The sequence below is a fragment of the Pollachius pollachius genome, assembly GCF_949987615.1.
Source record: "Pollachius pollachius genome assembly, chromosome: 4".
Classification (NCBI taxonomy): domain Eukaryota; kingdom Metazoa; phylum Chordata; class Actinopteri; order Gadiformes; family Gadidae; genus Pollachius; species Pollachius pollachius.
In genome coordinates, this window is record NC_136937.1 from 8,256,674 (window position 1) to 8,270,968 (window position 14,295).

A 14,295-nucleotide genomic window follows, 5' to 3' on the forward strand; every position below is an offset into this window, starting at 1 on the left:
ACACACGCACACACACACAAACACAAAGACACACTCTCACACACACACACACACACACATACACACACACACACAAAGGCACACTCTCACACACACACACACACACACAAACACAAAGGCACACTCAAATGCACACACACAAAGGCACACTCTCACACACACACACACTAACACACATGCACACTCACTCATCACACACACACAATTCGGTTTAATTATACAGCACCCTTTGACCATTCAAAGTACTTGAGCAGGCCTCCTATTTTAAAGGCATTTAAAAGCATTCAAAGACAATGAAAGTCTTTTAATGCTGAATGCTCCATTAGGTTTCAACACACACACACACACACACACACACGCTGGCACTGCGCCTGCACCTGGTTGTACTTGTATACGTAGACCTGTCCCTGTTCGTCCCGCTCCCTGCCCATGTACATGGGGGAACCCACTAGCAGCAGGTCTGTGTGGGAGTCCTTGTCCACGTCCACCGTCTGGAGCACACTCCCAAAGTAGGAGCCAATCTGGGGGAGAACCCAAACAGACACCCAGAGACCACATCACAGACGGAACACAAGACAGATGGACGTCGGATTGTGCCTCAAACTTCCGAAGCGCGTGTCGCCATGTCAGCTGAATTAAATGCAGTAAAGGCGCGCGCCTTCGCCGCGTTCCAGATGCGCATCGCATTGAATGCCGTCATCCACCACCGACGCGACATTGAGACGACTAAGATCTCCGAGGCACGAGTCCCGGAGCAACGACGTTCGTACAGTTCGAGCTTTGAGGAACACACCCAAGACGGCTCACCTGCTCTCCCTTCAGTATCTGGGTGACCACCACTTTGTCCTCCTGGTCCAGGCGGTAGAGGACCACCCGGCCGGTGTGGTTGTAGCGGGGGGCTCCGGCTATGTACAGTGTCCCGTCAGGTGTGGCCGCCGACTGGACGTCGTAACCTGCGGGGCGACGCGCACACGGTGCCCTGTGTTAGCTGCTGAGGGCGGTCGTTGTAGAGGGCGGTTTGTTCAGGTGGTTTAGAGACGGATGAAATGCATGCAAATGCACATTAGCTAGGATAGCAATGGGATGTGTGAGGAACAGGTGCACACATGCACACACACAAAACGACACACCGATACACACACACAGACATAAGCACAAACACACAGAGGGGTGAGAGAGGCTGGAGAAAGGGAGAGAGAAAGAGAGAGCTGGAATAATCAATTCACCCCACTGTCTGGGAATCCCTCTTAGTCATCCTCCCATTAAGACATTAACACACAAACTCACATGCAAACACATGCACGCACACACACAAACACACACGCATGCGCGCACACGCGCACGCACTCTCACACACACATGCATAAACGCACTCACGCAGACACATACATTCACACACACACTCACACACACACACACCCACACACACGCTCATAAACGCATGCACACACACACAGGCACACCAGTGTATCTTGTGACATTGGGAGATGGAACATGGAGCTTGTTATGGTGATGTAGGTGTACGGAACAGGGAGGGTTACACCCTGACCTACCGAGGTAGCCGGACAGCCCCTCGTACCCGGCCTCCGTCTCGGGGTCGAAGAACTGCAGGTTGTCGGGGGCCACGGAGCGTCCGGCGAAGTGCATCTCCACCGTCCCGTTCCAGTCGTACGCGCCCACGGCGCCTAGCAACACACCGCCCTATCAGAAGGAGAGGGCGTGAACCGGGGGCGGAGAAACAGAAGTGAGGTGTAAAGAGAAGTGCAGCTGAAAATGGAAAAAAAAGGGCACGAGAGAACCACCAGATGACTCTATAAGGAATTGAGAGCTGACTCTTTTCTAAAAGCAGAAGTCTGTATAGGCCGGATTTATATACACTGTGTAGGACTAGGGCTGGGTATTGCCAGGTACCTCACAATTCAATTCAATTCGATTCTTTAGGTCTTGATTCGATTCGATATTGATTCGATTCGATTCAATTTGATATTGATCCAATTGCTTCAATATCGATTCAATAATACGTGCAGATGACAAAAATACCTAAATATTATTCAGAATTAACCATTTCAAAATGAATTAACCATTTCATTTTGCTTTAACTAGCAAAAAGGGAATACACCATTGTATATTATTGTTTCTGAGATAAACTTGCAGCTTAAAAGTAATAATCATAACATGGACAAATGTGAAAGGGCATGTACATTTAGGCATACTCGCTTCTAGATTACAAGACTGAGTATGCTTCTTTTTTTTTCTTCTTTTTTTTTAAAATGGAAATAATCGATTTAAAAAAAAATCTGAATCGAAATTGAATCGAGAACAAATAAATTGCAATGCATTGATGAATCAACATTTTTACCCAGCCCTATGAAGGAAACAATTTTGCTGCTTACGAGAGAGCGAAAAAGAACACAGAAGGAAATATTTCGCAATGATTTGTCACAACGGACTCTAGCCAAGTCGAGCGTTTCTTTATTTAGCCGGGTGAGACAGTCCAGACATTTTGGGTCATGTTTGGTTTGGTTCACTTGACTGAGCCCATACAGTCACACATCACTTTGCCTGTGTTTATGGAAGCCCAGGCAAATAAGGAGGTGTTGAACAGAAAGTCAGCAGCAGCAGCACGATATGCAGACAGAAGCTCACTATTTTGCTGCTTATTTCACTGAAGGCCAGGATCTACCCTAAGACACATTCACCCATATTTGTGAAAACTATTTGAAGTGTGTGTAGAGAGAGTCTTTTCGTAGCCTAATATGTATTTATGGGTGTGCGATCAGGTTGGGAAATGCAACTAGAGGACTGCCACGGATGCCGTGTTCCCTTTTAATGCGGTCTGACTCACTGTAGAAGCATTGGGAATGCACCGTCTTCACTATCTACAGTCACTATCTACAGACACTGGTGTCATTGAGTTCGAAATACAGCCACACAAGCACACACACACACAGACACTCACAAGCACAGGAAACAACACATAAAGTAGACCGCCTGCAGACACATTTATTAGCTAATATTCTGCAGTTGATCATCTCATGGGTTGTTCTTTATGACAATTATTTGTACAACGCAGGAGAAACATTGTAAAATATATCATATTTATAGCTCACAAATATCACGTTTGCATATTTCATTGTGATAATAAAGGTGCCATGGGTTATATTTGGGCAACTGTTGAATAAGTCCTCCACAAAATAGGGGGCGTCATATTACCAGAAAGTTGTGGTGTTCACCCCTATACTTGCCCAATCGCACGCACCCCTAGAAAGCTAGGAGGGCAGCTATTGTACTCCAACCCGACCTAGATTTCAGTTTTCACATGCTTCCCTCCTTGAAGGCTTTCGGGGTTTTGTATCCCCCAAGGGGTTCTGGGTAGAATATCCTCGGGCTGTTGCGTGGGTTAGGGTTATGGGCTGCTGTCACTCTTCATCTGAGCGTGGGCCGGTGAAGCCCTTAGAGACTGTAACTGGGATAACGCTGTAAACACAGGGACGCAAGGTTACTCACTTCATATGTGTGTGCGCTGAATCCTGCCTGGGACATCTCCCTGGCAAATGACGAGGTGTGGTTGCCAGATGTTGCTGGGAAAGGAGATGTTCATCATTTAATATGTTTAATACAATAGTACAATAAAATACGCTTTAACCAAGAAACATGATATTAATCTGTGGTTTCACAGGTTTAAATTATACCCTCACATTTGGTACGCATAAATAAAGATGCTGATGTAATCTGTTTACAATCCCCAAGCACTATGCAACACTTGTTTTATAAATAAAGAGGCTGATCTATTCTGCTGATACTCAACCTAGAACTCAATTGCTTTTGAAATGTGCTATAGAAATAAAGATGATGAGGATGAAGCTGATTATGATGAATATTATTATAGATGTTTAAATAAGTTTCATTAATTAAACATAATATCCTATAAAATACAGTTGTATGAGTGGTAAAAGTGTTAAAGTTTAGGTAGGCCACCATCCAAGGCAATGAGTTTCAATGTGAGTGTAGTTTTAAAGTATAAGTAGGCTACTGTCCAAGGCAATGAGTTTCCATGAAGTGTTAAAGTTTAGGTAGGCCACCGTTCTAGGCAATGATTCTCCATGTGAGTGTAGTGTTGGTATAGGTACCCTCCAAGGCAAAGATGCGGCTCCCCAGAGCGTCTACGATGGTGAGCAGGGCCACCTCATCGGACACGTTGAAGAAATGGTCTCCCAGTGGTTCGCTGGAAATGGATTTAATCTCGTTGATAAACTTATGGATTTCGGCAGCACTTTTGTTCTGACGGTTGTAATCTCCCAAAACCTGGAAATACACAATTAATTACAATGATTAAGTACAGAGACCGGTGCCTAGAGGAACCAGTGGATACAGCAACCATTGCATGCATAAACCAGTGTGTAAAGCCACCAGTACAGCAACCAGTGTGCACAGAAACCAGTACAGCAACCTGTGTACTTACGGCGATTCCGAAGCGCTCAATGCCGTCGTCCTGACACTCGTTGATGACTCTCTTCAGATCATGGGAGTCATGTGACTCTCCGTCCGTCACGATCACCATCACCTTCTTCACCCCAGGCCGTGCCCCTCGCTCCTCCATGAAGGCCTCTTTCCTGATTGGTCAGAACGTGTTTCTTATCATATCACGTTTTACCCCATTAAAGGTCCTTAAGGTACACTGCCTCAACAAACAACAACAACCAACTCTAGAAAGTTGGCTGAATTGACTGGAGAAACGGCAACACTTTATCTGATTTAGCAGCCAACCACCACCAACAAGTATGTAAAAATGGCCACTGGTGTTCGTGGGTGTTTGTTGGGGCAGAGTGAAAGCACCGAAGAGGCCTACTAGAACACCAACAAAATCCCTGCTTAGCATGACAAAAAAAACAAAAAAACCTAACACAGATGGACAATAAAGAGCACAACAATAAACGAAACTAAGGGTTTATAGCGAAGCATTCCCTGGATGTACGGTTTATTGTGCGGTTTATCCTTGAGAAACTTTCTAGCTCTGATTTTCATCTAAGTGCAGCATAGATGAGGAAAACAACTCTCCAATAACTGTGAACCTGGGATCTTGTGACTACTTAGCCTCCTTCAGGCACGGGGTCAAGTGTAAGTTCAGCATGTCCATGAGGAGTTCATCTTTCTTGAGGTTAACATAGTATGTCCTAACCCTAGCCCACAACAGACATGGGACCAGTAGGCCTTCCAGTCTCTCAACAATGGGCGTTGTTGTGCTTTCGAATTACACTCCATCTTCACCAAGCAAACACAAGCCATTACTCACTTACGTCAAAAATATGCATGAAATCTCAGAATTTATCTTTTTCTTATCGTTTTTTGAGTGTGATTGACGTTAGTTGGTTTTAAATCTATTTAACGGACACATGAAGAGAGAGGATTTGAATAGACTCCAACATCCAGACCTGTAATAAATTCAGCCTCGGTTGTATAGACATGCAGCATAAATCGTCCATCTACTAACACACACTGCCTACATCTGATGCTCTCTGTATTATTTGTTTGTTTGGGTCTAAACCCGCCATGTTGTGACAGAGTTCAATCAGTAGTGACGGGTTCTGGTCTGGTACCTGGCGGTCTCGATGCCCGAGGCGGTCATGGTCTTGATGCCCGTGTCCTGGGGTAGATCCCTGACTTTTCTGAGTAGCGACTCCCTGTTGTCAAACTGGCTCAGGTTGACCCGATGAGTCACGTTCTCTCCGTACGATACGATGCCCACCTGGGATTTGAATCGATACACACACCCACACCCACACCCACACACACACACACACACACACACAAACACACACGGAACAACGCACATATTTACGCACACATGCAAAGACACACATGCACACACTCCGGTGAACACCGTTCGGAATTCTCTTAGCACACATACATTATGTACAATTCCTATATTTCTATAATGACATCATTCTTCGTAGGCATTAGAATATAATCACATATTACTGATTTATGATTCCTACAGCTATATCCTACACTCTTCTGTTGGTCGGCCAATGAACTGTTGCAGTGGCTCCAATATTGACCATATTGGTTTGATTGTCCTTGGGCCCACTAATAACAAATCATTTAGTATGAAAGGGCCTGCAGCGAACTGACTCCATATTAAATCATGAGCCTTAATATTTCCATCTTCTTCCTGTCTCTGTGAGGGGACTGGTCTGCTGCTCGAGACGGGAGTCTGGTGAGGATGTGGTTTGGTTCTGGTGGTGCTACTCCTGTGACTCAACGCTCAGTATTCAGGGCAAACCAAAGACTTTAGCAGCCATGGAAGATGTGACTTACAAGCCATCGAGGCTCCAGAGGGTACAAGAATATACTGTAAGCTGGTTTCCAGAGCATCTCTTTGGAAAACTGCACTAGCTCACCAACCAGAGTCACATTTAGAACATAAAAACTATGAATAAAAATAATTAGGGGCCACCCATGTTTAAATGGTAATAATTATTCATTCCAGATTGTTTTGTGGAGAACAAACATTCAGACACAATAGCAACAGAGCCTGGGTGTGGGTGTTTGAAAAAACGCATAAAGAAATGATGAACGATAAGAAACACATTCTGACCATATAACTAAGCACTTATCTGGTGCTTTTCCTGACCTGTGAGAGCTGAGGTCCAATCTCAATGTCGGCGAGGAACTTCAGCAGGAAATCCAGGATGCTAGACCAGGGGTAGATACTGTTGGAGCCGTCCAGCACGATCACAATGTCCAACTCCTTGGCACAATCTGGAGAGAAGACAAATAAATATAAATGTTCAAAGAAAAGAAAGCAACAACACCCAAACATTCTTCCATTATTTTCTCCAGTTTTTATTTCAGTGTGTGATGATTTAAAGAAGAGAAAGAAGGATGTTATGAAAAGTGACAGAAAGTGAAGGATTCATTCGTTTCCTCTTCATATAGCCAAGCCATTGATGTCATTGTATTCTATTGTAGCTCCAATGAGCTGGTTGATTTTCATAGTGGGAAGGTGTTCAGAGAGAGTGGTGTACTGTGTACCTTGTACTGCCGGTGCTATGGAGTTCAGGACCTCAAAGGAGGAGCTAACGTTGGCGCAGATACCAGAGATGAACTGCTGCTGACCACACATGTAACCATACTGAGGACCGCAGGCCTGTATGGACACAAACACACACACAAACATGTAAACATGCTGAGGACCATAGGTCTGTATAGAGACAAACACACACACAAACATGTAAACATGCTGATGACCATAGGCCTGTATGGACACAAACACACACACAAACATGTAAACATGCTGAGGACCATAGGTCTGTATAGAGACAAACACACACACACAAAAATGTTACAATGCTGATGACAACATTCATCTATGGGCACACACACACACACACACACACACACACACACACACACACACACACACACACACACAAACACACTGTGGCATCCCGCTTCTCAAACCTCAGCCCGGGTGGGTCCGAGGTGTAGTCATGGACGGCGTATACCGCTGCCACCCACTAACCGGCGACAGAGAGCATCACTTCTCTCCCCCCAATCAGAGATAGGGGACACCTGGCCGGAGGGAGGAGAAGGCCAGGAGGCCATCGTAAAAGGAGCACGAGAGCTGACGACAGGGGAGAACAGGAGCGAGCGGCACGAGGGAAGCGCTCGAGACCACACCCGAATAGAGGCTCACGGAGACCCTATGTATAGTGCATGTGTTCCCTGTTTTGAGAGTTCATTGTAATAAATGCCGAGTTCGGCTTATCCCGACTCCGAAGCGTGATACGTACCCTGAACCCCGAGACATTGAGGAGCGGGTTACCACAACACACACACACACACACGCACACACACACACACACACAGACACACACACACACACACATGAAAACGTACTGAGTACAACAGGCCTGTAATGACACACACAAATACACACACACACACACAACCACACACACGCACATCTAACTATACTGAGGACCACAGGCCTGTATTGGCACACACAAACATGCAAGCATATGTACAGACACACCCAAAGAATTTCGTGATTCAGATGCGGGATGCGGCGATCATAATCAATTCACTTTTTCCTTAAGTGCATTGAGCACATATTTTATCAAGTCATATGTTAATGCATGGAATTATCGACCATATGTGTATGGTCGATAAATGTACATTCTTACTATAACAGCATCTAGGACACACCCTCATTCAGAAGGAATCTCTTCGTGCCACAGAACCCATTGGAATATGCTGGGGCCAGGTGATGAGCACACCCATCATGTACAACCTTATAATCCATCGGGACAAATTGTGCTTCATGCCGGGAATACAAGGCTGCCATTTTCCTCCATCAACAGAAAACATCTTATATTACATATTACATTACATGTAATATGTTACGTATGCTGAGAGAATATTATACAACGCACATTACCATTATACAAAAAGGGCAAACAGGTTAGTACCGGACAATAACAGCACATGTACAGCAAACTAAGAACATGGTATGTTAACAGTCTAATAACATTTATCAACATTATTTACACATATAGCATATTGTCAGCCAGTTAACATAGCAACATAGCAATATCTTGTTTACAGCCTTGCAACAGCATATTAACAGCCCATAAAACGCAGAGTGAAAGTGTATTTATTAAGGAGGACCGCAGGCCTCTTGAGCTTCTGCAGGGAGCTCTTCTTAAGGAACCAGATACACAACAGTGTTGCAGTAGTGGTATTTATTGTTTCCTTACCAGAAACCCTCCGCTGGGATTGGTCACCAGCGTGGTTCCCATGGTCATGTTCTCCTTCACTTCGCGCAAGTTGGGAACCGTTGTGTTTTCTGAGGAAAATATGGACGAATAAACAATGTGTGTGAGAGAAAGAGAGAGAATGTGGGAGAGAGAGAGAGAGAGAGGGAGAGAGGGAGAAAGAGAGAGAGAGGGAGAAAGAGAGAGAGAGAGAGAGAGAGAAAGAGAAAGAGAGAAAGAATGAGACGTGAAGGAGAGAGAGAGAGAGAGCGAGAGAGCAGTGTAGAGAGAGAGAAAGAGAGAGAGAGAGAGAGAGAGAGAGAGAGAGAGAGAGGCCTTTTCTTCCTATGGGAACTTTTCAAACGGCTGGTGCTTCTCTTCTCCCTCTCTCTCTCTCAACGTCCATCTTTCCATGTCCCTCTTTCATGACTACTGACATGCAGCTATTTATAGAACATTAAATTAATTTACCATACTTTCTATGACTGCTCAGACACAAGCATATAGGATACGTTGAGCGAAGAGAAGGGACAACCACTTGTGTTAATATCTAACACTAAAGACAAATAATTGTATTTCATATATGGTGGTGAACTGTTCTTGACCTAAGATACTGGGACAATGTGGATCATCCCTGCCTTTCTGTTGCAGATGTGCACCAATTACTGGAATCATCAGCAAATCACATTCAATCTTTTTGAATTTTGAGTTAGTTCGATGGCATTTTATTCTCCAGAGTAATTAAGTGTCAACAGTTTATCATGGCGATAAGTGGATAAGTGGGTAAGTACAAAAACTCTTCCCCTCAAACTCCATTTCATAAGACCACACTATTATGAATTCTCACACAAGGTCTCACTCCTAACGAGGGGCGTTTGCTCAGTAAGGCGATGATTCAAAGGAAATTATTGCGTATATCTTTGCATGGATTTCACACTGTAATGGCTTGCAGTCATTGTCGGTGTAAGGAGCATGGACTCACAGCTCAAAAACAGCAACACATGTTCATCTGAATGACACAAGGCTAGGTTTCACTGTTACCCAAGTGGAGGGGGCCCCATGGTCTGGGATATTAGCTTTTGTTGATGGAAGGATTAAAACTCCAACCCATGTTTATTTGCCGTCTTCCCCTCTAATGAGTGTCTGTTCCTTCCAATTAGAACCAGATCTGATTTGACTTTAATACTTCCAACTTCCACAAACAATATTCATTCTTTGTTATCTCAGACACACGTGCACTCACACACTCACACTCACCCTGGCACACACACACACACACACACACACACGCGCACGCACATACGCACCAAGCACGCACGCACGCACCAAACGCACGCAAGCACGCACGCAATAACACACTCACACACACACACACACACACAGTGTCCTTACGGGGCAGCTCCAGCTTGATGCAGGTGTTGTCTCCTCTTCCCACAGGACACTTGTAGACGTCTCCTGTCCTCTTCGATGGTTGACCAGCATGTGGTGAGCCAATGAGAACCCTGCAAAACACAGGCAACAGCGTCATATATCACATATTCTAAAACTTTAAATATATATATATATATTGTTATATTCCCGATATAGTTAAACATAAAAGTGAATTCTTGTTGTAATATGTTGAAACATAGTTTTGCCCACAGAAAAGAAAGCCAGACAAACAGTCATACTGATCACCAGAAGGACAGATAAACAGATAGAAACAGTGCGTCATTCGGTGAGTAAATGGATGCTAAATCAGTCGCAGTTATCTGCCTTCGTCTAAACACCGTGGCTAACATTCCTCTGCTCTAATGGGGTCTAGAGAACACAAGGATCCGAGACAGCACATGCTCCTCCTCACTACAAAACACACTTTACTCCCTTTACTCACCACACACTGTCTGGACTGGACTGTGGTAATCAATGGTGAGGCTATTTGTGGTAAAGCCTAACCATTAGTATCAAATAGAAACATTGAAGAGTGTTTGACAATGGAGAGCTATCCTAGATTGTAGCTGTTGTTGTTTTTTGGAAACATGGTTTCACTTTCATTTTGAGCTCCTAATTAAAAGTGTAAATAAAATAAATGTAAATGTGTATTTGCAATGGACCAAAAAAACCAGGTTAATAGTAACCCTATTACCCCTGTAACGTGGTTAACACTACCGATACATATCTTGAAAACAAACAAGGAGGTTCAGCGAGTAACAAAGTTATGAAGACCAGTCCCCTATGACCTGTAACTAACTTTGACAGCAGCATTCTCCCCTTTCACCAGGCCTGCTTCCCGCTGTGTTTCCCCTAATGCAGCCGCTCAGCTACAGTTACAGCAGCTGAGACATTGTGTGGGGCGGACATCTGTGACTCATAAGTCACTCTATGGTTGTGGCAAACTTGACATAGCAAATCCCCCTACCCTTTCTTCACTATTTCATTCACGCTCCAGTATCTATCGTTGGGTCTTAATTCTTTATTTAATTCTCGCTCTTCTATTTGTTTTTATCGCAGCAGCAGAGCCAGACAGTTTCTGTCACATCTGGTTCGACTGACTCCCATCGAGTGATTGACTGTAACCGATCTCATAGGAGCTTAATAAGACCATTTCCACACAGTAAGATAGCTATACATCTGTTTGGAAAAGAGAGCGAGAGAGGCACCTATAGTGTTGAAACAACCCAGGGAAGAGAGGTGAGGTACGGATTGAATCCTACGGAGTCATATTAGGGAAATCACCAGAATGATGGATATCAAGCAAGAATGTTCAGCTCCGATAGTAGATAATGCGTTGTGGATTAGAGTGTAAGCTATGAAATGAATGCAAACCCAGAGTCCCTTTTCATAGGTGGAGAGACATAGAGGAGGCGGGTGGTGGGGGCGGGACTGAAACCCACACTGTAATAGAACTTAACAAGGGCTTTAAAAATGTGTTTCCAACCAGCTTAGCACCACAGAGCCACACATACTTGTCTTGAGTGAGTTTACAGGCGGGTCTGGTAGGGGCACTGGTGGGGGTCCTGTTCCATCATCAGTAGGCATGTGGACACCATTACACCGTTTCACAGGGTCACTGTCCTGGCTGTTCTGTTGCTACTTGAGTGGTTGTGTTGCGATTGAGTTGACTTACTGTCTCTGTCGCTCTGTTGGTTTGTCTGTATAACAACGGGTAATCATTTCAAAGAACATATTCAGGGTTTGAAAGTGATGAGCATTAGGGGGAATCTTCATTTTTTTTAATATTGAGGTAGTTTCGATCCTTTGTACTTTAATTGAATTGATTTGGAATACAAATGTGAAACAAGGGTACAGGTTAGTATTGCTAAGAGGGACATTAGGAGCTAGGGGGGACATTAGTCATAACTTCTAGAATACATAATCAAATGAGCTACAAAGAAACAATCAGGTTACATACTTATGAAAAAAAACAGGCTCAAGGAGACCTGGAAATAATCACTAAGAATTAATGATAAATGAAATCAAAACCTTCTATTGTGTAAAATGTGATGTTTGGGGTGGGGAGTCGGGGGGGGGGGGGGTCAAGGTCAAACTGTATATCTGTACTGCATTTGTACAGATAAGCACATACGATATATTACACAGACGCTCTTCATTGATAGAAGCACAGAGTAACGTACAGAGTAAGAGCCACTCACCATTTGCCTTCAGCGTTGACAAACTGCTGGACGGAGTAGCCAAACATGTCCTCCAGGGGCCCGCTGAAGGACAGGCCGGTCTTCTGGTCCACGTTAAAGGACAGCAGGCAGGGCAGCAGCACTGTAATGGAAAGGAAAGGAGGAAAACCAGACCACTTACCAATTAATGGTTTACCCAATGAACACATTGAAACAAGGACTGTTTGGCTCTTGTCTGTGATGTACTGCTATGATCGCTAGACTAGGGGCCATTTTAACAGCATAGACGAAGCACAATACAGTATAGCAATACATACTAGTATAATAAATCATATTAATCATATAGAAATACAGTGTATTTGAATAAGGCGTGGGCTAGAATGTTCACGCAACACCCAGATAAAGGATATCATACATCATAGCCAAACACCCCTCCTACACACACCCACACACTAAAACTTGCAAGATAACACACACATGCACACACACACACACACGCTCACCCACACACAAAAACGTACACAGTGACACACATCCATGCACACAAACACACACATACACAATCACCCACACAGAAAAATGGACACAAGGACAAAGACACATACACATATAAACACGCACATACAAAAACACACACACACACACACACACACACACACACACAAAAGCCATTTTGGAAGAAACCAGAGGAATTTGCAGCATCAATGTGAAGGAGGTGGGTAAGTCGTAGGACTTGACCCGGGGACAATGGCTGATTCTCAGCGCCAGTGCCTACATGTGGTTCAGTCTGCCATGGAGCTGACTAAATCACAGACGCTCTATATATATATCTATCTGTGTCTCACTGTGCCCCTTGTCACAATGAGGCCCTTTATATCTATTCCAGAGCATGGAAATTCCTCCCAGTGTAACTTATTCATTTCTACGTCTGTGATACAGTGGAAAGAGAGCAGACCTAATTAATAGAAAGACGCAAAGGGAGGGAAAAAGTGACCCAGGCAACACGGCCAACTTTATAAAACCGTTGAGGCACATGCATGTACGACATTGGACAAGGGTGTTTGGTTTGGTTTTTTGATGGTGATAGACATAGGGCAGGGTGGGTGTGTATGGTGGGAAACGTAGTTCCGCTAGTTCACAGGTCACATGGGTCACTCCACGAGTACATAAAACATCCTTTCTTCTGTGAGGTCCCCTGTACATGTCGGTACAGTTTGTGTAATAATAAGCAAAACAGAAGGACACTTTGTGTGTGTGTGTGTGTGTGTGTGTGTGTCCTTGACTTACGATTTTCCCAAAGATCTTTAGGGACCAGTAATTCATGGTGTTGAATTACTTTTACCACTAAACGGTTGGTGCTCTTTTCATACAGCTTTCTATCACAGTGATATGTTGTATTTGTACTGAATGTGTACACATAAGCCCTGGCATGATTTAGTTATTTCAGAGAGAAAGCGAAAAATGAGGGAGGGATTAAGGGAGACAGAGAGACAAAGAGAGAGAGGGGGAAAGAGATTGAGAGTCAGAGAGAGTGACAGAAAGAGCCATAGAGAGAGAGATAGAGAGAGAGAGAGAGAGAGAGAGAGAGAGAGAGAGAGAGAGAGAGAGAGAGAGAGAGAAAGCACGCTCATTCCTCTCCATCTCTTGGGGAACTTCCACTTCCTCTGCCTATTAACGTGATTACACACATTCCCTCCTCCCAGGAACACACACACACACACACACACATACACACACACCCACACACACAGACACACACATGCATACACACAGGCCTACAGGCACTTGCAGACCCGTACACAAACATACCAACATGCATGCACACACAGAAACACACACCATCTTCTGAAGTTCTGTTTATTTCAAAGGAAAGGCAAATATTTGTATGTGTAGTCTATGCTGTTTAATACAAAACATAAATAAGA

At 44.2% G+C, this 14,295-nt stretch overlaps 1 protein-coding gene across 1 annotated transcript in view; it reads right to left on the bottom strand.

Moving 5' to 3' along the window:
* The window catches only part of itga1 (integrin, alpha 1), a 41,255-nt gene that overhangs the window by 12,148 nt on the left and 14,812 nt on the right, over positions 1–14,295 (bottom strand). The window contains exons 2-13 of the mRNA XM_079734967.1: positions 12,392–12,512; positions 10,152–10,261; positions 8,763–8,851; positions 7,036–7,150; positions 6,635–6,762; positions 5,598–5,746; positions 4,463–4,613; positions 4,131–4,305; positions 3,508–3,581; positions 1,554–1,701; positions 808–953; positions 378–521 (exon numbers count right to left, since the gene is read on the bottom strand). Of these exons, the coding sequence (XP_079591093.1) occupies positions 378–521; positions 808–953; positions 1,554–1,701; positions 3,508–3,581; positions 4,131–4,305; positions 4,463–4,613; positions 5,598–5,746; positions 6,635–6,762; positions 7,036–7,150; positions 8,763–8,851; positions 10,152–10,261; positions 12,392–12,512 (1,550 nt within the window). The remainder of the gene's footprint in view (positions 1–377; positions 522–807; positions 954–1,553; positions 1,702–3,507; positions 3,582–4,130; positions 4,306–4,462; positions 4,614–5,597; positions 5,747–6,634; positions 6,763–7,035; positions 7,151–8,762; positions 8,852–10,151; positions 10,262–12,391; positions 12,513–14,295) is intronic.